The sequence below is a fragment of the Heterocephalus glaber genome, unplaced genomic scaffold (assembly GCF_053883595.1).
Source record: "Heterocephalus glaber isolate CG9 unplaced genomic scaffold, H.glaber_assembly_v1.0 deba00000281, whole genome shotgun sequence".
NCBI lineage: Eukaryota > Metazoa > Chordata > Mammalia > Rodentia > Bathyergidae > Heterocephalus > Heterocephalus glaber.
Window position 1 is genome coordinate 30,891,451 of NW_028258139.1, and position 21,467 is coordinate 30,912,917.

The following is a 21,467-nucleotide window of genomic DNA, read 5'->3' on the forward strand; positions in this document are numbered from 1 at the left end:
CTCCAGCCTGGCCTAGTTTAGGCAATTTGCTTATACATAAGGGCTAACAAGACTACTGTGATGTGCAAGGCGGAGATCCCCAAGGGCACTGCAGGAGTGCTACTAGAAGGTTACAAGCCAGGTGTCCTGGCACCTGGCTGTAATCCCAACATTGAGGGCAGCTGAGACAGGAGGACTGCAAGTTCAAGTCCTGCCTGGGGAACTTAGTGAGACCCTGTGGGGGGGGGCAGTGAGATGTGGGGGATCTGTTGCTCTAGCAAGTCATGATTATGACCATGGGACCTTTCTCCTCCCAGCACTGGGGACTGAACCCAGGGCTTTCACACTAAGTTAATCTGCAGCCTTTTTTTTTTTTAACTTTTTGAGACAAGGTCTCACCAAGTCACTAAGATGCCCAGGCTGCCTCCTCCTGCCTTAGTCTCCAAGCCCACCATGCCCAGCTCCTCGGGACATTTTAACTGGCTCCAAAGTATAAAACCTTGCTCCCTACATTGGTAAGCAGTAATAGGTTTTCAATTTTTTTTTTGGTACCAGGGATCAAACTTTGGGACCTTGCGCTTGCAAGGCAGACAGTGGAAGCACTGAGCTAAATCCCCAGCCCTAGGTTTTCAATTTTTAGAGAATGTGGCTGGAAAGTCCAAAGAGACATCTGTTTAGGAAGTCTAACTTCCAAAGACATTGTCTGGTCCTCTGTACTAGATGTACTCAATATCCGAATCAGAGACATATAAAACAGGTCAAGAAAAATCTCCAAAAACACAATCTGTAAATCAGACTACAATCCTTTGGTTCCTCTGACATTTTCTGCTCAGGAAAAAGTATTTCCATGGTGCAGCCTGCCAAACTTCATCCTCTTCATTTAAGCCACGAACTTTTTAAATGACCATCTGAAACCCAATGAAGATGTCTAAGCGTGGGGTCCATATTTAGCTTTAGTGATCAAATAACTTAAGCAGTTTTAGCTGTATTCTGCTTATACTAAAGTAGTTCACCTGTGTTCTACCAGAATCCTCCTGGTGAGCTGAGCAAGCTGCTGGAGTAGTTACAGTGAATCCTTTACATTGGAGGACAGAGGACGCGTGTTCAACGAAAGCTACTTAATTACACGCAGAAAATGGGCTGAGGATGTGGCGCTATGGTAGAGGGCTTGCCTAGCAAACAGGAAGTCAAGTTTAATCCCCTATACTGCAAAACAACAAAGGTAGAAAGCTCATCTAAGAACAAAAGCCTGGATATCCTTACTATAAGAAGTTATTTGGGTTTTTTTTTTTGGTACCAGGGATCAAACTCGGGTCCTTGCACTTGCGCAGCAGGCGGCGAAACCACTGAGCTAAATCCCCAGCCCTAGTTTTTTATTTTTAGTGTTGTGGTTTATATCTCGATGTCCCACGAAAGCCACATCCACTCAGATGGGGGGGCTTATGGGAGAAGACTGGCTCGTGGGGGTGTGAGAGTCATCGCTGGATTGGTCCCCTGCGGAGTTTACAGCTTGGTGCGATGTTGGGAGGTGAAGTCTGGTGGGACAAGGTGATGACTGAGTGTGGCCTGGAAGCGGTACAGTATCCCTCCTCCTTCCCTGATCCCTCTCTGCCTCCTGCCTGCCCTGCCTGCCTTGGAGCCAGCCGACTATGGACTGAAACCTCTACACACTGTCAGCCAAAATAAACCTCTCCTCCTTAGAGGTGTGGGTGTCAGGTACTGTGTCTCAGTGACAAGAAAGTAACTAGGACATACAGTAAAACCATGCAAACATGAATGGGAGCCAATACTATATCCCAGTTTAATGCCAAATATCTTTTATTTGGAATTGTATGATTAAAGCCAATTTTCCAAGAAGGCAGACATGACAAATGTGTTTTAAAGCATATTTTTCAAACGCACATAGATGGTTCTCATATATGACTGACACTCTTAGGTATTTTGGATCATGAAGAATGACACAGGGCCGAGGATTTAGCTCAGTGGTTCCGCCGCCTGCCTCACAAGCACAAGGTCCTGAGTTCGATCCCCAGTACCAAAAAAAAAGAATGACACAAAACCTTCAACACAATAAATTTTAAATCTTATTTTTAAAAAATCATTCATAAGGCCCAAAACAAATCACTTATAAGTAGGCCAAATATCACTCAGCCTGAGAGAAATGCAATCGTTAACAACACTGTGGTCCAAAAAGACTAATACTTACTGCTGATTCAGCTCACAATACAATCCGTTTCCAAGCAGCAGTGCTGTCTCTAGAAATACTTCATGAATATCTTTACGGCGCACCAAACGTTCACATATCCGTGAAACAGAGCCTTGCCCACAGGGGCATACAGTGTGGCCACAGAGACAAGAGACATGCAGAAGAGATTCCTCCATCTGCACACAGCCAGGCCTGGCAGCCATCACACGGGGGCAAAAAGACACCACGCTGAGCTGCCACTCGACACACCAAAAGGAAAGGTCTTCTTTTCCTTGCGGTGCTGGGCTGGAACCCAGGGCCTCACACAGGCTACACATGCATTCTCCCCGAGTACGAAAGAGGTTTTCTTTAGTTCATTTGTATTTGTGTTCATCCATGTTCCCACTCCACTGAATTAAGAGAGGAAATGTAGCTCCGAGCCAAATGTATCACGTTTGCTGTCCTATGGGACAGGCTGGCCTGTTTGTGTCCCCGAGTTCACAGTTCTACATCCCGATGTCCAGCTCAGTAGCTTTTACTGCTAAAGCGGTGTGCAAATTCAGGTAGTGTGTAGACAGCTCCCCATCCAACTTCAGGATCCATACTGATGAAATCATTCAGGTTCATTTTGCAGTCTGAAAAATACATGAAAGAAATGCCTGCTGAAAGTCCAGCTTTGGTTTAGCAGCAATGAAGCAACACAGAAGACTAAAAGTGAGGAAATTATTCAAACGGTAACACTTCAAGATCACTTCTGTGGTATTCTTGCCTCCAACACACGTCCACCTCATCATGGCAACACATCACACAAGCCTGAGCTGAGGGGTATTCTACAAAATAGCTGACCGGTGCTCTTCACAAGCACAAAGGTTGTAAAGGAAAACAAAACAAAATAAAACAAAAAGGAATTATCTCTAATTGGAAAAGACATGAACAACTACGTAATATCCCTTGGTTAGATTCTGGCCTAGAAAAAAGAAATTAGTGGGGAAACTTGCAAAATTTAAAGAAATCTGTAAGTTACTAGTTTTATATCATATTATATCAATATTTTAGTGTCACTGTATCATCTTCCTGGTTTTGGTAATTATGCTACAGTTATATAAGATGTGACAGTAAAGGAATCTGAGGGAAGAATAAACAGAAACTCTGTCCTGCTTAGCAGATTTTCCTGAAATCTAAAACTTTCAAACTAAAAAGCTGGAAAAATGCATGAATAATCAAATTGCGAATTCCTGGCTTCAATATCCAAATTATAGGAAATTCAGAGGATATAATAGAGATACAATCGGCAAAATCCAATCTGTTACCCCAAGACCCGGTTTCACCAACAAGTAAAATTACAAAGAAAGAACTGGATAAAGAATCAGTACATTAAAAAAAGACTCTTAAGAGACAATCTGGGCAAACACTAGAGACTGGATCTTCACTCAAACAAGCTGGGTGAAAAAGATGATGGCTTTATAACTGTAAATATGTAAATGTGAACATTGACTACATAGATATATAATGATTTTAAAGAATTATTGTTCATTTTTCTAGATGCAGCAATGGCATTGTGGCTTTTTTTTTTCTTTTGTACTGGGGATTGAACTTGGAACCTTGTGTTTGTGAGGCAGGCAGCAAACCACTGAGCTAAATCCCCGACCCTGTGGCTTATTTTGAAAAAGGTGCTTTTAAGGGCCGGGGACTTAGCTCAGTGGCACTGCACCTGCTCACAAGCGCAATGTCCTGAGTTCGATCCCTGGTACAAAAAAAAGAAAAAAATCTGTAAAAAAGGTACTTTTATATTTTAGATACATACTAAAATATTTACAGAGTCAAAAGTTCATAATATCTCAGATTCACTTCCAAGTCTGTAGGAGGAACAAAGTAGATGGGATACAACCAAACAGCTGGCCCGGAGCTTCAGTAGTGTTGGGAGTCTGTTACGATAACATGCACTAACATGTCTGCTCTTGTCCATGACTTACATTTTCCAGATTAAAGTCCTTTTGGGACCAAAGATGTAGCTCAGTCGTAGAGTCCTTACCTAGCATGTGCAGGGTCCCAGGTTCAATCACTAGTACCACCAAAAATAATAATATTAAAGTATGTACAGATTTCTGTTTCTGCTCAGCAAAGAACTATTACAGGAAATGTTACAATAAAATACTAGAAAACTGGATGAAATAGAAGCAACTGTTCCCAGACACAGCACAGGAACAAAAATAAGTGAAGGGAATGTGGGACCATGCCTGGGTACTTCGGGGAGCAGGGACATAAGCAGCTTGGCCATCTCCAAGTTGAGAAGACAGAAATCAGATCTGGGAGGGTCCAAGTACCCACTGGTAGGATCTGGGGTGTGGGGGATGCAGAGGATCAGAGAAGAGGGAGCTGTCCAGAGGGAACTTCCTAGTCTTCAGACAAGTACTAATCCTGTCTTTTATATGGAGTGAAACTTCATGAGGCCAGGAAGAATGCACCACAAAGCAGGCATAATTCACATTCCCACTGTAAATGTACTTCCAAGAGAAAAAAAACAGTTCTTTTTTTAAAAACATTAAATGCTATGCTGGGTGTGTTGGCACATGCCTGCAATCCCAGCACTTGGGAAGTTGAGGCAGAAGGACTGCCGTGAGTTGGAAACCAGCCTGGGCTACATAGTGAGTTCAAGGCCAGCCTGAACTACATAGTGAGACCCTGTCCCAAAAAAACAAAACAGCCGGGGATTTAGCTCAGTGGTTCTGGTGCCCGCTTCCCAAGCACAAGGTCCAGAGTTCGATCCCCAGTACCAAAACAACAACAACAAAAACAAAACAAAGCAACATTAAATGCTGAGTAGAAAGCAGTGGTCCCACAGACAGACACAGCCACTGATATTTATCAAATGTGTATGCTAAGAGGGGGAGGGGAATGGGAAAAGAAGAAGCAAGACACATCACGCATAGCTACCAATTCCCTATGATGAATGTGATCATTATGTATATCTAAAATGTACCAATGTTTTGTTTCACAAAAAGTGTTTAATCTCAATATACAACATATCAAATACACTAAACTTTTTGTCATAAGAATCACTCCTATAACTAAATGCAAGGAGCTGAGTAAAAGTATCACTATTAATGCATACATTTAAAACATGCTTTCATTTAAACTTTGTCTTTTTTTAACTTTGTCTTCTTGAATCTTTTCAGACCTTTATTTTTATAAAACACTACTAATTAGCTATTAGTAATTCACACTTATCTTATTTTCTACTATGTTCCTTTGACAAAGACAGGGTTTGAAGTTAATACATTTACCACAAGACAGATGTTAAAATTTGGTTAAGTAATTCCATGAGAAGCCAGCGTGGGTACCCCACACTTCAGAGTACCTTCCTTTCAGATTCAACCTCAGGCTCAAGAGGCCCTTGGTGAACTAACCACTTACATGGCTAGAAAAGACTGGTCAGAAATCAGTCCTCTGGGACAAACAGCTCACCAACACTGCCATCCCAAGGGCCACGTTCACAGGAAGGACTCTGCCTCACATGCTCCATGTGACCCATCTATCCCATGAGCAAACCAGTGCCTGCCTCCCGGGGTGGTGACAAAAATTAAAATGTTAAGGGGCTGCTCATGCCTGGCATAAAATGGCACCTAATGGGTTGTGGTTGTCAAAACCAAAGGAATGGCAACAAAAGACGAGGGCTGGCAAAGCCGAGCTTTTTAAATGTCTACCATGCACTAAGTTCTTAGGGAGCCACATCTGAAAGAGCAGTGGGCCACTGCCGAAGGCACCGTGCCTGGGTCAGCACAGCATGGCAGTTAACGAAGTCTATACGACAGACCAGCAGGCCCTCGGCTAACCTAGCTGTTCCCCAGTTCTAATGCTAAGCTGGGAAGCAGCTGGTATACCAAGAAGCAGTGAGTTTTTGAAATAATGAGAGCTTTTAAAGGGAATGTAAAATATCGAGTCCAAACCCTCTATAAGCACTTACTACCTTCAAATATGTAAACACGTTTTACTTTTTTCATTAAACTATTAATCCTATTGTCCCTATTCTTCTGGCATCCTGCAACAGCCTCTAGAGTAGTGGTGGCAAACCTATGGCACATGTGCCATGGCAGACTGCCTAAATCACTGAAAGCTCTGAACAGTTCGCCATCACTGCTCTCGTGCAATCCCATAGACTGTATTAGCCAGGTGTTGGATGAGCTCACCCGTAAGTGGGAATGTTGCGAAAGACTTGCAGTCATAAACAAGGTTCCGAACACGTATGAGTGGCAGACAACAGTAAAGGGGTGAACGAACCTATCTCTTACAACTCAGGAAATTATCAGTTGGACTGCTGCCTGGAAACACGTACATGAAGCAAGTGAAACACATAAAACCTCCAAGCTCTCGCCTCCTTCTAATGCAGGTTTTATTACAAAGTCAATGAAACGGCATTTCACAGATCAGAGGGACATACGGGCGATTTTTTTCTCTGTAAGATGAAGCCCCATCGTGGCAAAGTGCTAGTCCCACTGAGAGCGACAGGTGTGCAGATCCGATGCCCAGGGTCAGGCAGCAGGCACATCCAGCAATCCAGCAGACCGCTAGTGCTACAGCTCCTTCCTTCCCGGAGTTTTCATGCCTCCCATTCCTGCTCCTTGTGCCTAATTTCTGAATCTAGTAAATACACAGATCTAGTACTTCCTCAATGCTCAGTTTCATCCGAACAGTGACCTGATCGTCCTTGCTGAGGGGACAGGCGATCTGCAGTGATGGATCAGAAACCTCCAGGAGCCTCCCCGACTCACCTCCAGTTTCGATGCAGGGATAAGGTGGGGGAGGCTCCCGCCAGTTCCCACTGAAGTCTTTCATGTGAGACCGGTCAGAAGCAAAGTTCTTCAAATAGCAATCGGCACGGATCACTCTAAATTTCCTGTAGATAAATCAGAACACAGCACATTAGGGAGGTGTCACATTTGAAATTCTAACTCAGTTTTTATATGGACTCATTTTCCATGGCGTACACAAAGCTACTCATGCATGGTTTTTACTTTAGCAATGGAGAAATACACGTACAGTTTTGCACCTATTAAAAAAGCTATGGGAGGGCCGGGGATTTAGCTCAGTGGTTCTGCCACCTGCCTCGCAAGCACAAGGTCCCAAGTTCGATCCCTGGTACCAAAAAAAAAAAAAAAAAGGCTATGGGAAATGCAATCCACAGCTGCAAAGGTACATGAATACATCTGTCTAGTTCTTTTATTTATTCAACTGCACATCAGGGACAAAGAGCAGGATTTTCTAGTGTTGCCTTTGCAACTGTCTCAATTTTGGCAGCATGAGGCAGCCCCATCTCCCCAAACAAGAGTATGAGAAATCCCCAAATGCCTGAAAGATCTTATCACACAAATTTTTAAAAGACTGTCAACCTTTTGTATGGCAGACAAGCTTTATAGCTCTAATGTATTTCAATCTCCCATGCGACAAGTGCATCATTTTCAAATATCAACTCAGTGCTATACCCAAAGGAAGTGATCTTTACAAATTCAATGTGAAAAGAGAACCTCTGTGTGCCCAACAATAAATTCACCCTGAATTTCCTCACCTCCTAAACTGTGGATGAATGTCATCATCAGACTTAAAGGCATCTTCCACATATGTGTCAAAGGGGCAAGGAAATGGCAACACAGTATCAAGATCATAAATGAAGCTCTGTCCTCCACTCGAAACGTGAAGCAAAACAACATGGTAATCCTGGAAGTAAAAACGGCTGAAGTTAACCAATTTGCTCTAGGATGATGAACCCCAAGGTGCCAGTGTCAGCGCACATGTATTATCACAAAAACAGACAAAATACAACGCTAACACGGCCCACCTTGTAACAGCAAAAGAAAATAAAGCCCGCACAAAACTCGGAAACTAGAACAAATGTCCAGTGACAGGGAAATGGTTAAACTGACTCAACAATTTTACCTCTAGGAAACTATCATACAGAAAAATAGTCATAAGCAAGTAAAGGTATACTGTATATATAATGTATTATATATAAAATATATATATATAATCTCTGCAGCATTGTTTATAATAGTGAAAATTCCAAAACAACACAAAATCCACTGAGAGGAATGGTTAATAAACTATGATAGAGTCTTATAGTAGACAATTAAGCAGCTACCAAAAGAAATTATGTCAGCTGGGTATAGTGGCAATCCTAGTACTCAGGAGCCTAAGCCAGGAGGACCAGGACTTCAAGGTCAGCCTGGGCTACATAGTGAGTTCAATGTCATGAGCTATGCCGAGGCATGATCAAAAAATATGGTGAATGTTTACAAATTTTAAAATTTATTACAGTAAAAATCATTGCCATTAATCCCCCTCACATATTCTCCCTTCCTTCGAACACACATATCCCATCATTCTCGCCACTTTTTGAATCAGTTCTGGAAGTCCTCTTTCATGAGAGTCTTTAGTTGCATCCTAATGGCTGCCTCACGTCCTAAATGGATTCAAAACATTTACCTTGCATGGTCATTATTACTTTGAGGAAGTCAGAAGATGCATGGTGCCAAATCCATGGTGATAAGGTGCATAAAGACACACCACAATGATTTTATTTGACAGAAACTGCTGCAAACAGTTGGTAAGTGAGAGTGATCAAAAAGTACAGTAAATGTTAAAAACCCTTTTTACAGTAAAACACATATTGGCAAAATATTCCCCCTCACTTTGAACATATTTGTCCCATTGTTCTTGGCAATGTTTTCATTGTAATTCTTTTTCTTTTTGGTTCTGGGGATCGAACTCGGGACCTTGCACTTGCGAGGCAGGCGGCGGAACCATTGAGCTAAATCCCTGGCCCTGTAATTCTTTTTTATTTAATTTAAACATTCAGGGTCGGGGATGTAGCTCAGTGGTTCCATCGCCTGCCTCCAAACTGCAAGGTCCCAAGTTTGATCCCTGGTACCAAAAAGAAAGAAAGAAAGAAAGTATCATGGTTGTGTCTAGATGTCCCCGAAAGCTCATGCAGTCATAGGTGGGGCTTTTCAGAGGTGGTTGGCTCTAGGGTGTGTGATTATTAAATGGATCCACAATTGGTTTGACATAGTTCTGCATGTGGATAATGGGAAGGCCCAGCCTGGGTGTGGCTAGCACCACCCAAAGGGCAGGTATCCTGGAAAGGATAGGAGGGAGAGGCAGGCTGCTGCTGCTGCTTCACTCTTTGCTCCCATGGGCTGATCCTCCTCTGTGATGCCCCTCTGCCTTGGAGCCACCCGACTATGAACTGAAACCTCTACAAATGGTGCGGTGCACTACAATAAGCCTTTCCTCCATTAACTTTGGGTGTTGGGTATTTTGTCTCAGCAATGAGAAAAGTAACTAAGACATACAGACAGAAAGAAAGAGGCATAAGGCCCTAAGTTCGGTTCCCAGTACCAAAAACCGAACAAACAAACAAAAAGAGGCAAATTTATGTAGAAAATGTCCATGTAGCTAAACATAAAACAGTGACTTGCAGAAGATATGTATATAACAGTATAATACACACACGCACACACATTGGGGGTGCGGTACTGGGGACTGAGCCAGGCCCTTTAACTGGGCTACATTCCCTGCCTATTTTTAGTTTGAAACAGGGTCCCACTAAGCTCTGCCCAGGCTAGGCTCAGACTTGGGACCCTCCCGCCTCAGCCTCCCAGAGCACTGGGATTACACGTGTGCAGAACCATGCCCAGCTCATTTCCAGCTTTGTACTACTTTTCTAATCACAAGAAAGAAAAGCCAAGCAGGCCTCATCTGAAGCCAGGAAAGGAGAAGGATCAGACAGCTCTGGCTCTTCCTTCTCACTCCCAGACAGAAGCCGCCGCCAACGCCAGCAGAGGGCTGAAAGGGTTCCAGGATCATCAGGGAGCCCAAGTGCAGGCTGGTGCTTCAGCTCCTCCGAAGAAAAGTGCTCGCCACTGAGAACACACATCCAATGCCCAGTCTAGCCTCAGCTGGGCCACCCTCCATTCCCAGCACTGTTCTCCGAGTTTCCTAAGCACATTCTCCATTATTCCATGTGAGCACTGCAAAGCTCCTGTGAGGTGAGAGACAACTGAGACCAGAAATGTCACCAGAGCCCCAGTGCTTTCTTCGGCTCCAACTCCATTCTAGTAAAGCAGAAACATGGAGCACACACCCCAAACTCCTGTTAATGCATCCTGTGCTCCAGATGAACAAACTAAAGCCCCCCACTTCCTTCTGCCTGGCTACCCATTCCCCTCACCACGACCACTTCCTCCACCTCTCCTGACCACACAAGCTCCAGCTCAAAGGCCTTCTCCTCGTGAATCCTTCTCAGTCTTCACACACCCATCAGATATAATCTCTGCCTTACCCAGTCTGTTTCTCTCCTGCCCCCTTCAACTGTTTTTCTGAAGCATATCTTCCTTACTGTTCATGGAAGACTACCGCTGAGCGGCAGATACGAAAACGAAAAGGGCAAGTCCATTCCCTCAGGGAGCCAGCAGAGCAGGCAGGGAGGCTCAGTGTGGACAGACAGAAGACAAGAGGATGTGCAGGTTAGGGCAGGTAACGGCCGGGCTCGAAGCCCAGCCTCTCCACTTCCCAGCCTCAGTCTCCTCTCTATCAAGGGCAGATCACTAGGCCTCTACCTCACAGCATACTGGGAGTAGTGCGCAAATGCTCAGCCTTTTCAAAATCCTGTCAAGGAACAGAGGGGATGGGGGTGCCTTGCCAAGGATAGCACCACATAGAAGTGATGGAATGGCTAACGGTTGCCTAAAGGGAGAGCTTTCCAGGAGAAAGACACAACTCGTGAAAAGCACCTGCAGGGGCCACCCAACAGCCCTCCACTGCACGCGGCTGGTCCTAGGGGAAGCGGGCCTTCTGAGCACTGAGTCAGAGAACGCAGACTCCAGCAGTGGCCTCACTCTGAGGGGCTCCGTGTCCACTCAGCTGGCCAGAGAGGATTGTCCGAGCTGGGGAGCAAAGCCCACCTGCAGGGGACCTGTTCCTCAGGGCTCCATGTCTCTTCCCACTCACCAAGGCCCACCCACCTCCTTCAGCAGCACAGCATGGGGGCAGGGTGGCCTCTGCCGGTGTAGGGAGATGAACAGGAGCAGAATCCCTCCACGGTGCCGCAAGCTGCGGCACAAGGGACAGTGACCACAGGTCCCTTCCCTGCAATCCAACAGAGCGAGACCACACCCGGAAGTCAGCCAAGTGGGTCAGCAAGGGAGCAGCCTACACTGGGGTCTGCCGCACTGCCAACCACGGCTTGCCTTCCTGAGAACCAGACGTCAACATTCTTAAGCTTCCTCTACATTACCTCATCACAACCTGAGGGCACACTAAAGAGACAGGCCACATAACCTGTCCAGGCACACAGCTGACCAGCAGGAGGACGGGGTCCCAACACTCCTCCAGGTACTGACAGGCTGGGCTGTGGCTTGATGATGAGCAGATGCTGGCACAGGAAGCAAGCACAGCCAGGGCTTTAGTCCGTTTTATGTGTAGCATACAAAAGGCATTCAATAAGCACAGGCTAAATAAATGAGAGCTGGACGTGGTGGCACACACCTGTAATCCCAGCACTCAAGAGGCTGAGGCAGGAGGATCACCATGAGCTCAAGGCCAATCTGGGATACATAGTGAGCTCAAGGTCAGCCTGACTACACAGCAAGACCCTGTCTCAAAAAACAAAAATAAATTAAATGTCTTGAAGATCACAAATATTATCTCCCACACTGGCCATTTAAAACCATTCCTGCCTCACAAGTGCAAGGTCCTGAGTTTGATCCCCAGTACCAAAAAAACAAAACAAAACCTAAAACCATTCCTAGGGCCAGGGATTTAGCTCAGTGGCACCACACCTGCCTCGAAAGCACAAGGTCCTGAGTTCAATCCCCAGTACCAAAAAAATAAAATAAAATGAAACCATTCCTATAATAATCCCAAAATAAAAACTTTTAAAAAGCAGGATATGGTGGCAAACAACTGTAATCCCAGTACTCTGGGAGACTGAGGCAGGAGGATTCCAAGTTTGAGTCACAATTTAGCAAGACCTCAAAATAAAAAACTAAAAAATGGCTGGGAGCATAGGTCCTGGATTCAATCTCCCAATCTCCAGTACTGAAAAAAAAAAAAAAAAGTTAATAGAAAAGAAAATATCCCAGTAGTCCTACCTTAGACCAAATAACATCTATTTTCTTTTTTTTTTTTGGTACCCGGGATCGAACTCGGGTCCTTGCACTTGCGCAGCAGGCAGCGAAACCACTGAGCTAAATCTCCAGCCCTAACATCTATTTTCAAACAATCCATTTATTAATAATTGCCATGGCCTTTCTCTCTGTCCCTATCAATTCTGCTTTAACAGAGCATACATACCCCTCAGAGGTCACAGGGAATTGTGGGAAACTAGGCATAAGGATCGAGGCCCAGTTGACCTTCCCTGTGGACACAAAAGAGGGACAGCGAGCTGATCCTCCTTTGGCAATGTGCCAGCAAATTTCAGTGAAATCAACAAAGGCTGAGCTCTAGTTCAGAGAAATGCTTACCTGGGCACACTTTGCAAATAATGAGAAACAGATGAATTTTCCATTAACCTAACTGCTTGCTCCCTTGCTGAAGGTGAATAAAGGCAAGGCGAGCCAGACACTCAGGGCTCTCTATCCACTGGAGGCCAGAGTCCCTGGCCCCTCTTTCAAAATTATCTGTCTTGTCTTTAATCTCCATTCGCCGCCTCCAGTTAGGCAGTCCTAGCAGGCTGGTTTCCTGCAAGGGATGGTGCATGGGATGCTCAGGAACAGGCCGGCTGTCTTACCCAGATCACAGGTCCATTTCCAGGTCTTGCCTGCTGCTTCCAGATAGGTATCTATAAAACACAGTATTTCCCACAAGCTGCAGCTAAATCACTACTAGATTCTTTAATGCAGTACACGAATAGAAAATATTTCTAATCAACTAACAATCAAGGTGAAAGAATGAATAAAAAGAAATCCAGATCCTTCTCCCTATAAGAATTCTCAACAAAGAAAACTCATAAGAACATAAATTAAACCTGGTGTGATGGTATACACCTGCAATTCCAGCTAGTTAGGAGGCTGAGGCAGGAGGATTGCAAGTTCCAGGCCAGCCTATGCAATGAGACCCTATCTCAAAAGACACAAAAGAGTTAGAGGTTGGGCCGGGGATTTAGCTCAGTGGTGCTGCCGCCTGCCTTGCAAGCACAAGGTCCTGAGTTTGATCCCCGGTACCAAAAAAAAAAAAAAAAAGAAGGTTAGAATACCCCTGGATTCAATCTCCAATACACTCCAAAGAAAAAAGCTCTTTAACATCTAAGAGACTCAATCTGTCTAAACAGACTATCACAATCTCTTACATATAGTTCCTTAACTACAAGTCTACAAACAAGGGACTAAATATTTCCAACTCAACTGTGCCCTACAAGGAAAAAAGTAAATCTCATTCAAAAACTAAACAGCCATGCTGGGTGTGTAGCTCAGTGGCACAGCGCCTTCCTGGCAAGCGTGAGGCCCTGAGTTTGACTCCCAGTACAAAAAAAGACTAACTAGCTGGGCATGGTGGCACACGCCTGTAATCCCAGCACTTGGGAGGCTGAGGCAGGAGGATCACTGTGAGTTCGAGGCCAGCCTGGGCTACATAGAAAGTTCAAGGCCACTTGAACTACATAGTGAGTCCTTGTCTCAAAAAAACAAAAAAAATCTAACTTTACAATGTTGCTGTATTTAAAAGACACAACTTACAACAGTACTAAACTATGCCATGTTAGCTTCTAAAGTAATCCTAAAATCTCGATTTCTTTCAGCAATCACTCACCAACTTACCATCTTCTTCTCATTTGATATAAAGACAGCGTAACATTCCTCTAAAGGATACTGGTCATGGTTTTTGATGTATTCGCAGAGCTTCCAAATATTTTCTTCACTGAAATAAAACAATGGTTTGATCAATATAATTAAAAGTGAACACTCTGTGTCTTTCAGATTTGAACAAAAGATTGATGACATAAAATGAATTGGAAGAACCCTTAGACATCTTCTCATCCAACAGCTGGCTAATGTCTGAAACTCCTCTAAAACATCGCCAACATGCTGCTACCCAACCTGCAGTGTAGGTCCACATACACCCCAAGGTTGTAGAAAAATAAGCTAAATCTAAAGCCAAACTGAAGATCAGAGCAGAAATTAATGCAATTGAGGCTAAGAAAACAATACAAGGAATCAGCAAATCGAAAAGTTGGTTCTTTCAAAGACGAAACAGACAAACCATTAGCCAACCTCATCAAAACAAGGGAAGCAAAGACTCAAGTCAATGCAATTAAAAATGAAAAGGGTAAAATCACAACAGATTATACAGAAATCCAGAAGATCATCAATACCTACTTTGACAGTATGTACTCTAATAAGAAGCAAAATTCCAAAGCTGATCAAGAAGATATAAAAATTCTAAACAATCTGATATCAGTCAATGAAATTCAAGAAGTAATAAAAAAAGGGCCGGGGATTTAGCTCAGTGGCTCCAGCACCTGTCTCACAAGTGCAAGGTCCTCAGTTCGATCCCCAATACAAAAAAAAAACAAAAAAAAAACCTAATAGAAAAACCCCCTACCAACAAAGAAAAGCCCAGGTCCTGATAGACTCACTGCTGAATTCTACAAGAAATTTAGAGAGGATTTAATGCTACTACTCCTCAAACTCATTAAAGAGAACTATAGGCCAATCTCCCCAATGAACATAGATGCAGAAATCCTCAATAAGATATTTGGCAAACAGAATGCAGCAAATTATCGAGAAGAGGATACACCATGACCAAGAAGAATTCATCCCACGGATAAAGGATGGTTCAGCATATGCAAATCAATAAATGTAATAGATCATATTAACAGAGCCAAGGACAAAAACCACATGATCAACTCAATAGATGCAGAAGAAGCATCTGACAAAGTTCAACACCCATTCATGATAAAAACCCCACAGAAAACTGGAATAGAAGGTCTTTGTTTCAACCTGATAAAACCAACAGCCAACATCATGCTAAATGGACAAAAACTAAAAAGCTTTCACTCTAAATCAGAAACAAAGCAAAGATGTCCACTGTCACCACTCTTATTCTATATAGTTCTAGAGACACTAGCCAGAGCACTTAGACAAGAGAAATAAAAGGATATGGATATGAAAAGTTGTTAAATTATCATTATGTGGTGATGACATGATACTCTACATAGAAAACCCCCAAAATTCCACCAAAAGACTCCTAACCAAATTTGGCAGCATAGCAGGATACAATGTCAACACCCAGTTTGATCCCTGGTACCAGAAAAAAAAAAAAGAAAAAGAAAGAAACCTCACTTTCCTTTGAGCCAGGGATTTAGCTCAGTGGCACCACACCTGCCTCACAAACACAAGGTCGTGAGTTCAATCCCCAGTACCAAAAAAATTTTTTAAAAATCAACACCAAAAGAGAAACAACACCTTTAGGGCCGGGGATTTAGCTCAGTGGTTTTGCCGCCTGCTGAGCAAGCACAAGGACCCGGGTTTGATCCCTGGTACCAAAAAAAAAAGAAAAGAACACCTTTCATAATACCATCAAGAAAAAGGAAAAACCTACAAATCAATCTAACAAAGGAAGTGAAAGACCTTTTCATTGAAAACTACAGTACAGTGGTACCTTAGTTCATGATCGCTTTTTTTTTCAAACAATTCGGTTCACAAACAGAAGCATTTGGCATAATTTTGTTTCTGTTTGCTAACTCTGCATCAGGTGACAAATGACCAGGGCCATCTTTCCCACATGAACACAAATGTGGGCATCTTTTCCAGAATCGTGGAACAAAATAAGTTCATGAACTGAGAGGCATAACTGTACTTTGCAAAAAGAGATTGAAGAGGACATCAAAAAATGGAAATATATCCCCTGTTCTTGGATAGGCAGAACCAATATAGTGAAAATGGCCATACTTCCAAAACTGTTACACAGATTTAATGCAATCTCAATCAAAATACCATGAGCATACCTCATACAACTAGAGAACAATCCTAAAATTCATTTGGAACAAGAGACCTGGAATAGCAAAAGCAACTCTGGGCAACAAGGCAAGGCAGAGGATATTGCAATCCCTGATTTGAAGTTATATTACAAAGCTACCATGATAAAAACAGCATGGTACTGGCAAAAAAAAAAAACAGACCAGAGGATCAATGGAACAGAGTAGAAGACACAAATACAACTCCAAGCACCCTCAGCTACCTCATCTTTGACAAAGGGGCCAAACATCTTCACTGGAAGAAAGATAGCCTTTTTAATAAATGGTGCTGGGAGTGGCACATACCTGTAAAATCTCAGCACTTGGGAGGCTGAGGTAGGAGGATCGCTGTGAGTTCAAGGTCAGCCTGGGCTACATAGTGAGTTCAAGGCCAGCCTGGACTATGAAGAGAAACCCTCCAACTAAATGGTGCTGGGAAAACTGGCTTTCCACATGCTGAAGATTAAACCTAGACCCATATTTCTCACCATGCACTAAACTAAAATCAAAATGGATCAAAGATCTAAATATTAAAACAGGAACAGTAGATCTGCTGCAAGAGAGAAGGGGTAAAATTCTTGAAGGCATTGGTGTAGGCAAAGACTTCATGAACAAAACCCTGATCACACAGAAAATATTACAAAGAGTCAACAACTGGGATCTCATCATACTAAAAAGCTTTCGCACAGCAAAAGAAATCAACAACAGAGTGAAGCAACAACCCACAGAATGGGGAAAAAAAAACTTCTACCAACTATTTCTCCAAGGACTAATATCTAGAATATATAAAGAACTCAAAAAATCAGAATCCCTCTAATTGAAAGAACCAGTCCAAAAATAGGCATCTGAAATGAATACACACTTCTCAGATGAAGAAGTACAAACAGAAAATAAATACATGAAAAAGATGTTCAACATTCCTGGTCATTTGACAAATGCAAATTAAAACAACACTGAGATTCCATCTCACTCCAAAATGAATGGCTATCATCAAGAATTCAACCAAAAAAAAAAAAAAAAAAGAATTCAACCAATAACAAATGCTGGCAAAGCTGTGAGGAAAAAGGAAACCTTCGCTATTGTTCCTGGGAGTGTAGACTGGTGCAACCACTATGGAAATCAGTAAGGAAATACCTCAAAAAACTAAAACTAGAGGTTCCATTTGACCTAGCCATTCCTATTCTAGTTATCATACCAAAAGAGTTAAAAGCATCATACCACAGTGATATATGCACACCCATGTTTATAGCAGCAAAATTTATAATAGTTAAATCTTGGAAACAGCCCATATGCCCATCAAAAGATAAACAGATAAAGAAAATGTGGTTTTGATATACAATTGAGTACTACTCTGACATAAAGGATAAACTTGAGACATTTTTTAGGTAAATGGATGCATCTCAAGACTAATTTTAAGTAAAATACAGTACATCAGAAAAACAAATTTAAATATTGCATTGGTTCTCTTGTGTGAGAAACACAAAGAGTAAATAGGGAGCAAACTGGAGGATAGATATTGGGAAGCAGAAAGAACATGTTCAAATGGGACAGGGGGGAAGAAAGGGCAGGAAGAGAAAAAATTTTTTAAATAGACAGTGGAAGGGAAAAAATGGAAACAGCTTTGTAAATGGGGAGGAGAGGAAGGGTTAATGGGAGGGGAGGGAGTGGGAAAAATAAGAATTAAGATATATAATGTACAGGGACAAATCCCCTTTGATGAATGTGATCATCATGTATGGCAAACACGTACTAATTTTTTAAAATAGGCTAAATAAATAAATAAAACCCTACACAGTACCATAGAAACATTGGCTGCCATTATTTTCGTTAAATAGGGGATGAAAAGATAAGTAACAGCTGACAGAAGCTAAGAGAAAGAGAAGAGGCATTTCTTTCAAGTTAGAAGGTGCAGGAGCAAAAGCAGCAAGGTGCCCCCACCTGACATGCTCAGCCAGGGCAGGGTGCTGGTCCTCAACCACAGCTGGCCTTGTCCCCCAAAAGAGCACTTAGCAATGGCTCCACTATCCTGGGTTGTCACCACTGGGAAGCGAGTGCTAAAGCATCAGCCTGTAGAGCCCAGGTCTCATGGCTTCTAGCTAGACTTCCCCCAAGAGCCTCACGTGCTCACAGGGTGCTTTCGGAAGGTGACTGGGTTATAGAGGTGTGCCCTGGCTTGCTGCTGAAGGTGGGTCTGGCTCGAAGAGGTGGGTCACTGGGAGTGTGACCTGGAAGGACGTAGTTTCTCCCTTCCTGGCTCCTCCCTTCACGCTCTCTTCTTCCTGTCACCAAGAGCAGCTTTCCTCCACCATGCTGCTGCTCTGGAGCCCGCCAACTATGGACCAAAGCAGGAGCCAAAATAAACCTCTCCTCCTATAGGTTGTGGATGTCACATAAAGTGTCCCAGTGACGAGGAAAGTAAGACACCAGGGATGATGCAGTACATGAGCTAGAACCACATAAAGAACGGCCGCGCTCCAAACATGAGCAGGGGGAAGGTTGAGGAACCCTGCCTTAGAACTGAGGAGGCAGCTTCAAAACAAGGTCAGAAGAACAACAACCAGATCTAGGAAGAGCCTGCTGCGCTCAGAAGATACTCATCTGTGCCTATGTCCCCGGAAATGTGATGAGCTGAGTAGCCTCCAACTCCTCCACTGTGCTACTTACAGGCCCAGACCCTCTAGGGTAGAACCATAAGATCTTCAGGTTTTCGAAGCTCTCTCATGATTCTGCAGTACATTCGTATTTAGGACAGTTGTGGACAGTGCAAAGTCAGCAAAGGGTAAATACTTGACTGGGTATGAGAGCCAGGAAGACAGGCCTGTAAGGAAGCAACTGCAATAGTCTCCATGGTGGAAGAGGAGGCCCTGACCCCTAGCTGATGGAACTAAAAAGAACTCATCTCCCAAGGAGACATTCATCTCTTGTCATCTTCCACCAGGTCATTCCAACCTTGCCACCCTCGTGTCCCTGCTTCCTTCTCGCCTGCCACTCTCCCTGCCTGAAGACTTCCTCCACTCACCTCAAAGCTCGAACCCTCTACGTCTGCAGATCTGTTCAGTATCCCCCACCAACCCACCTTCCTTAAATGTGCCCACGTAAAACAGTATGAGTCACCATCTTCCACTTTCTCCCGTCCTCGCAGCACCATTGCCTAAACAGGATTTACCTGTTTTGGTCTGCTTTTCCCACATCAAAATGTAGGACTATGAGATCTCAACAGGGAAGTTATCAGTTTCGTTCACTGCTATATCCCTAGTGCCTAGATCATGCACCATACAATCCAAGTACTTAAGAAACATGTTTTGTTTTGTTTTGCCATCTGAAAGAGGCTTTATTAGGCCGTCTGGTGCAGCTATGCACAGAACCCCTAACAAACATCTGTTGAATTGTTGTGTCCAGATCGCGAAGTCCCCAAAGACCACCAAGGAGCCGATTCCGATGTAAACACACGAGGGTCGTTTATTCAAGCTCGAGCAGGGGCACTCAACCGTCACCGACACAGCGGATCAGGATTGAGAGCCCCGAATTCCAAATCAGCAGGGTTTTTATTGTGGCTACCGCAAGGTTTGGGGATGTTCCATTTAGCAGTTACATGATTGGTTGATATTTAGCAAGCATGGGGGGTTGAGGGGTGGCTACATGTAGAATTTATGGGAAAAAGGAACAATCAGCACATTGACAGAATGTTCTATAGATAATGGGCCCGGGAGCATCTGTTTTCTGGGCAGACAGAGAATTGAGTTAGGAGCTGTGTTTTTTTTTTTAATCTGTTGTTCCACAGCAAGGACATTTTATCATTATTTTATGGGCACAAAGGAGACTAGGGGAATAGTTGACTTCACTGAAGTGGAATTTATGTCAAGGCCACTTCACTGTCTTATTTTAAGATGGAGTCAAACTTTAAAATGGAGTTAGTTAGGTCTCACAGAATGGATGAGTAAAACAGTGAATGAATGTTAGAGACAGAAACAAAGAATTCGGGACAGTGATGGCAAACCTTTTAGAGCCTTTAATGATAACAAACAGCATTTCTGTGGCTTTTCATTAGCAAAATAAGGATAACAACATTCACAGAATCTGTCTCCTGGGCCTGGATGGAAGCACCTGCTGAGGTGGTCAAAGCTGAGCAAATGTTAAGCTGTTACTGGCACTGGCTTAGTGACCAGCAGAGAGAAGGATGGACTTACAAGGTCCCGAGGTTCCTCCCCGTCGGGGAAGAAGTCACTGCTCAGGAAAGGAGAGGGCAGGTGTGGGAGAGAAGAAGGCCGAGGTAGAGTACAGCTTCAGCTGCAGGGCAGCCTAGGGCAGCGGGGCAGGGCCTGGACTCCAGGGAGGCTTTGAGCAATTACCTGCATCGGTCTGAGCTTCAGTGCTCGCATCTTCAAAGTGGAAGCACAACAGTAGTTGGGGCTGCTGTGGGGCTCACGCGAGTCGGCCGACTTAAGCCTTCCTAAACATCGCGCAGCACAAACGTAACATCATTACGACAGCACAGCGGTTAACACCGGGTGTCCGGGGCCACACCTGCTCTCCCGACTGCTAGCAGCCGGGTACCCTTGGGAATACTCCCTCAAATTCTCTATGCCGCTCTTCCTGCCAAATCCAAACCGACCTGCATCTCAACCTGCAATCACACAGGTTCGACAGAACCTTCTGGCTTCTGGCCTCCGCCCTCCGCGCCGACTCCCCTTCCTCGGCCCCAACCCCGGAGCAAGTCCCACCAAGAGCGCGGGTGGAGGCAAACGCGACCCCCACTCCGCCCCGCCCGAGGCCCAGCCTTGGCTCCCGCGCCCCCCGCCAACCAGAGACCCACAGTCCGGGCCCGCGGCGCCGAGCCCGCCCCTCACCAGTAGCAGCTGCTGTAGACACACGCGACCCTCGTGGGGCAGGCGGGCTGGTAGCGCGGAGCGGCGGGGACAGGGTTGCCTTGCATGGCAGGGCAGGGCGCACAGATCTGACCCGGAAACAGCCCGCCCGAGCCACGCGCGCCACCGCCGGGGCGGACAGGACCCGGGGCGGACGCAGCGACTTCCGGGCCTGTGGGCGGGGACTGGGCGGTAGGGGCGGTGGGTGGAGCCAGGACAAAGGGGCGGATCCGAAGTGAGGAGAGCGAATGAGGGTTCCCGGGGCGGGGCCGAGATGCAGAGGACTGCGTGATTCCGGGGTGCCCGGGTGGGCGGAACTGAAGGGGGCGGGGCCAGCAGCACATGCTCTGGTGGGCGGAGCGCGGGATGCGTAGGACCGCGAGGCTCAGTCCAGGTGGGCAGAGCCCGTTGGTGGGTGGCCCGGCGGGCGTGT

At 44.6% G+C, this 21,467-nt stretch overlaps 1 protein-coding gene across 2 annotated transcripts; it reads right to left on the reverse strand.

The window, feature by feature from the left end:
* Positions 1-1,775: 1,775 nt before the first annotated feature.
* Ntaq1 (N-terminal glutamine amidase 1) lies at positions 1,776-21,207 on the reverse strand. 2 transcript variants are annotated; one of them, XM_004837995.4, is made up of 6 exons: positions 21,017-21,207; positions 13,972-14,071; positions 12,948-12,998; positions 7,728-7,876; positions 6,934-7,058; positions 1,776-2,799 (listed from the first exon to the last, which is right to left on the reverse strand). In XM_004837995.4, exons 1-6 carry the CDS (start codon positions 21,100-21,102, stop codon positions 2,690-2,692), a joined length of 621 nt encoding a protein of 206 aa, XP_004838052.1. In that variant the 5' UTR covers positions 21,103-21,207; the 3' UTR covers positions 1,776-2,689. The 2 variants fall into 2 exon arrangements, with proteins under 2 accessions (XP_004838052.1, XP_021108079.1); XM_021252420.2 differs by lacking the exon at positions 12,948-12,998.
* Between the last annotated feature and the right edge of the window lie 260 nt (positions 21,208-21,467).

Coding starts and splice junctions, on each gene's coding strand:
- Ntaq1 (XM_004837995.4), bottom strand. CDS start 21,102: ATGCAAGGCAACCCTGTCCCCGCCGCTCCGCGCTACCAGCCCGCCTGC. Junction 12,999..13,971: donor TATCAAATGAGAAGAAGATG/GTAAGTTGGTGA, acceptor TGTGTTTTATAG/ATACCTATCTGGAAGCAGCA. Junction 7,877..12,947: donor GAAATGGACCTGTGATCTGG/GTAAGACAGCCG, acceptor TTTTACTTCCAG/GATTACCATGTTGTTTTGCT.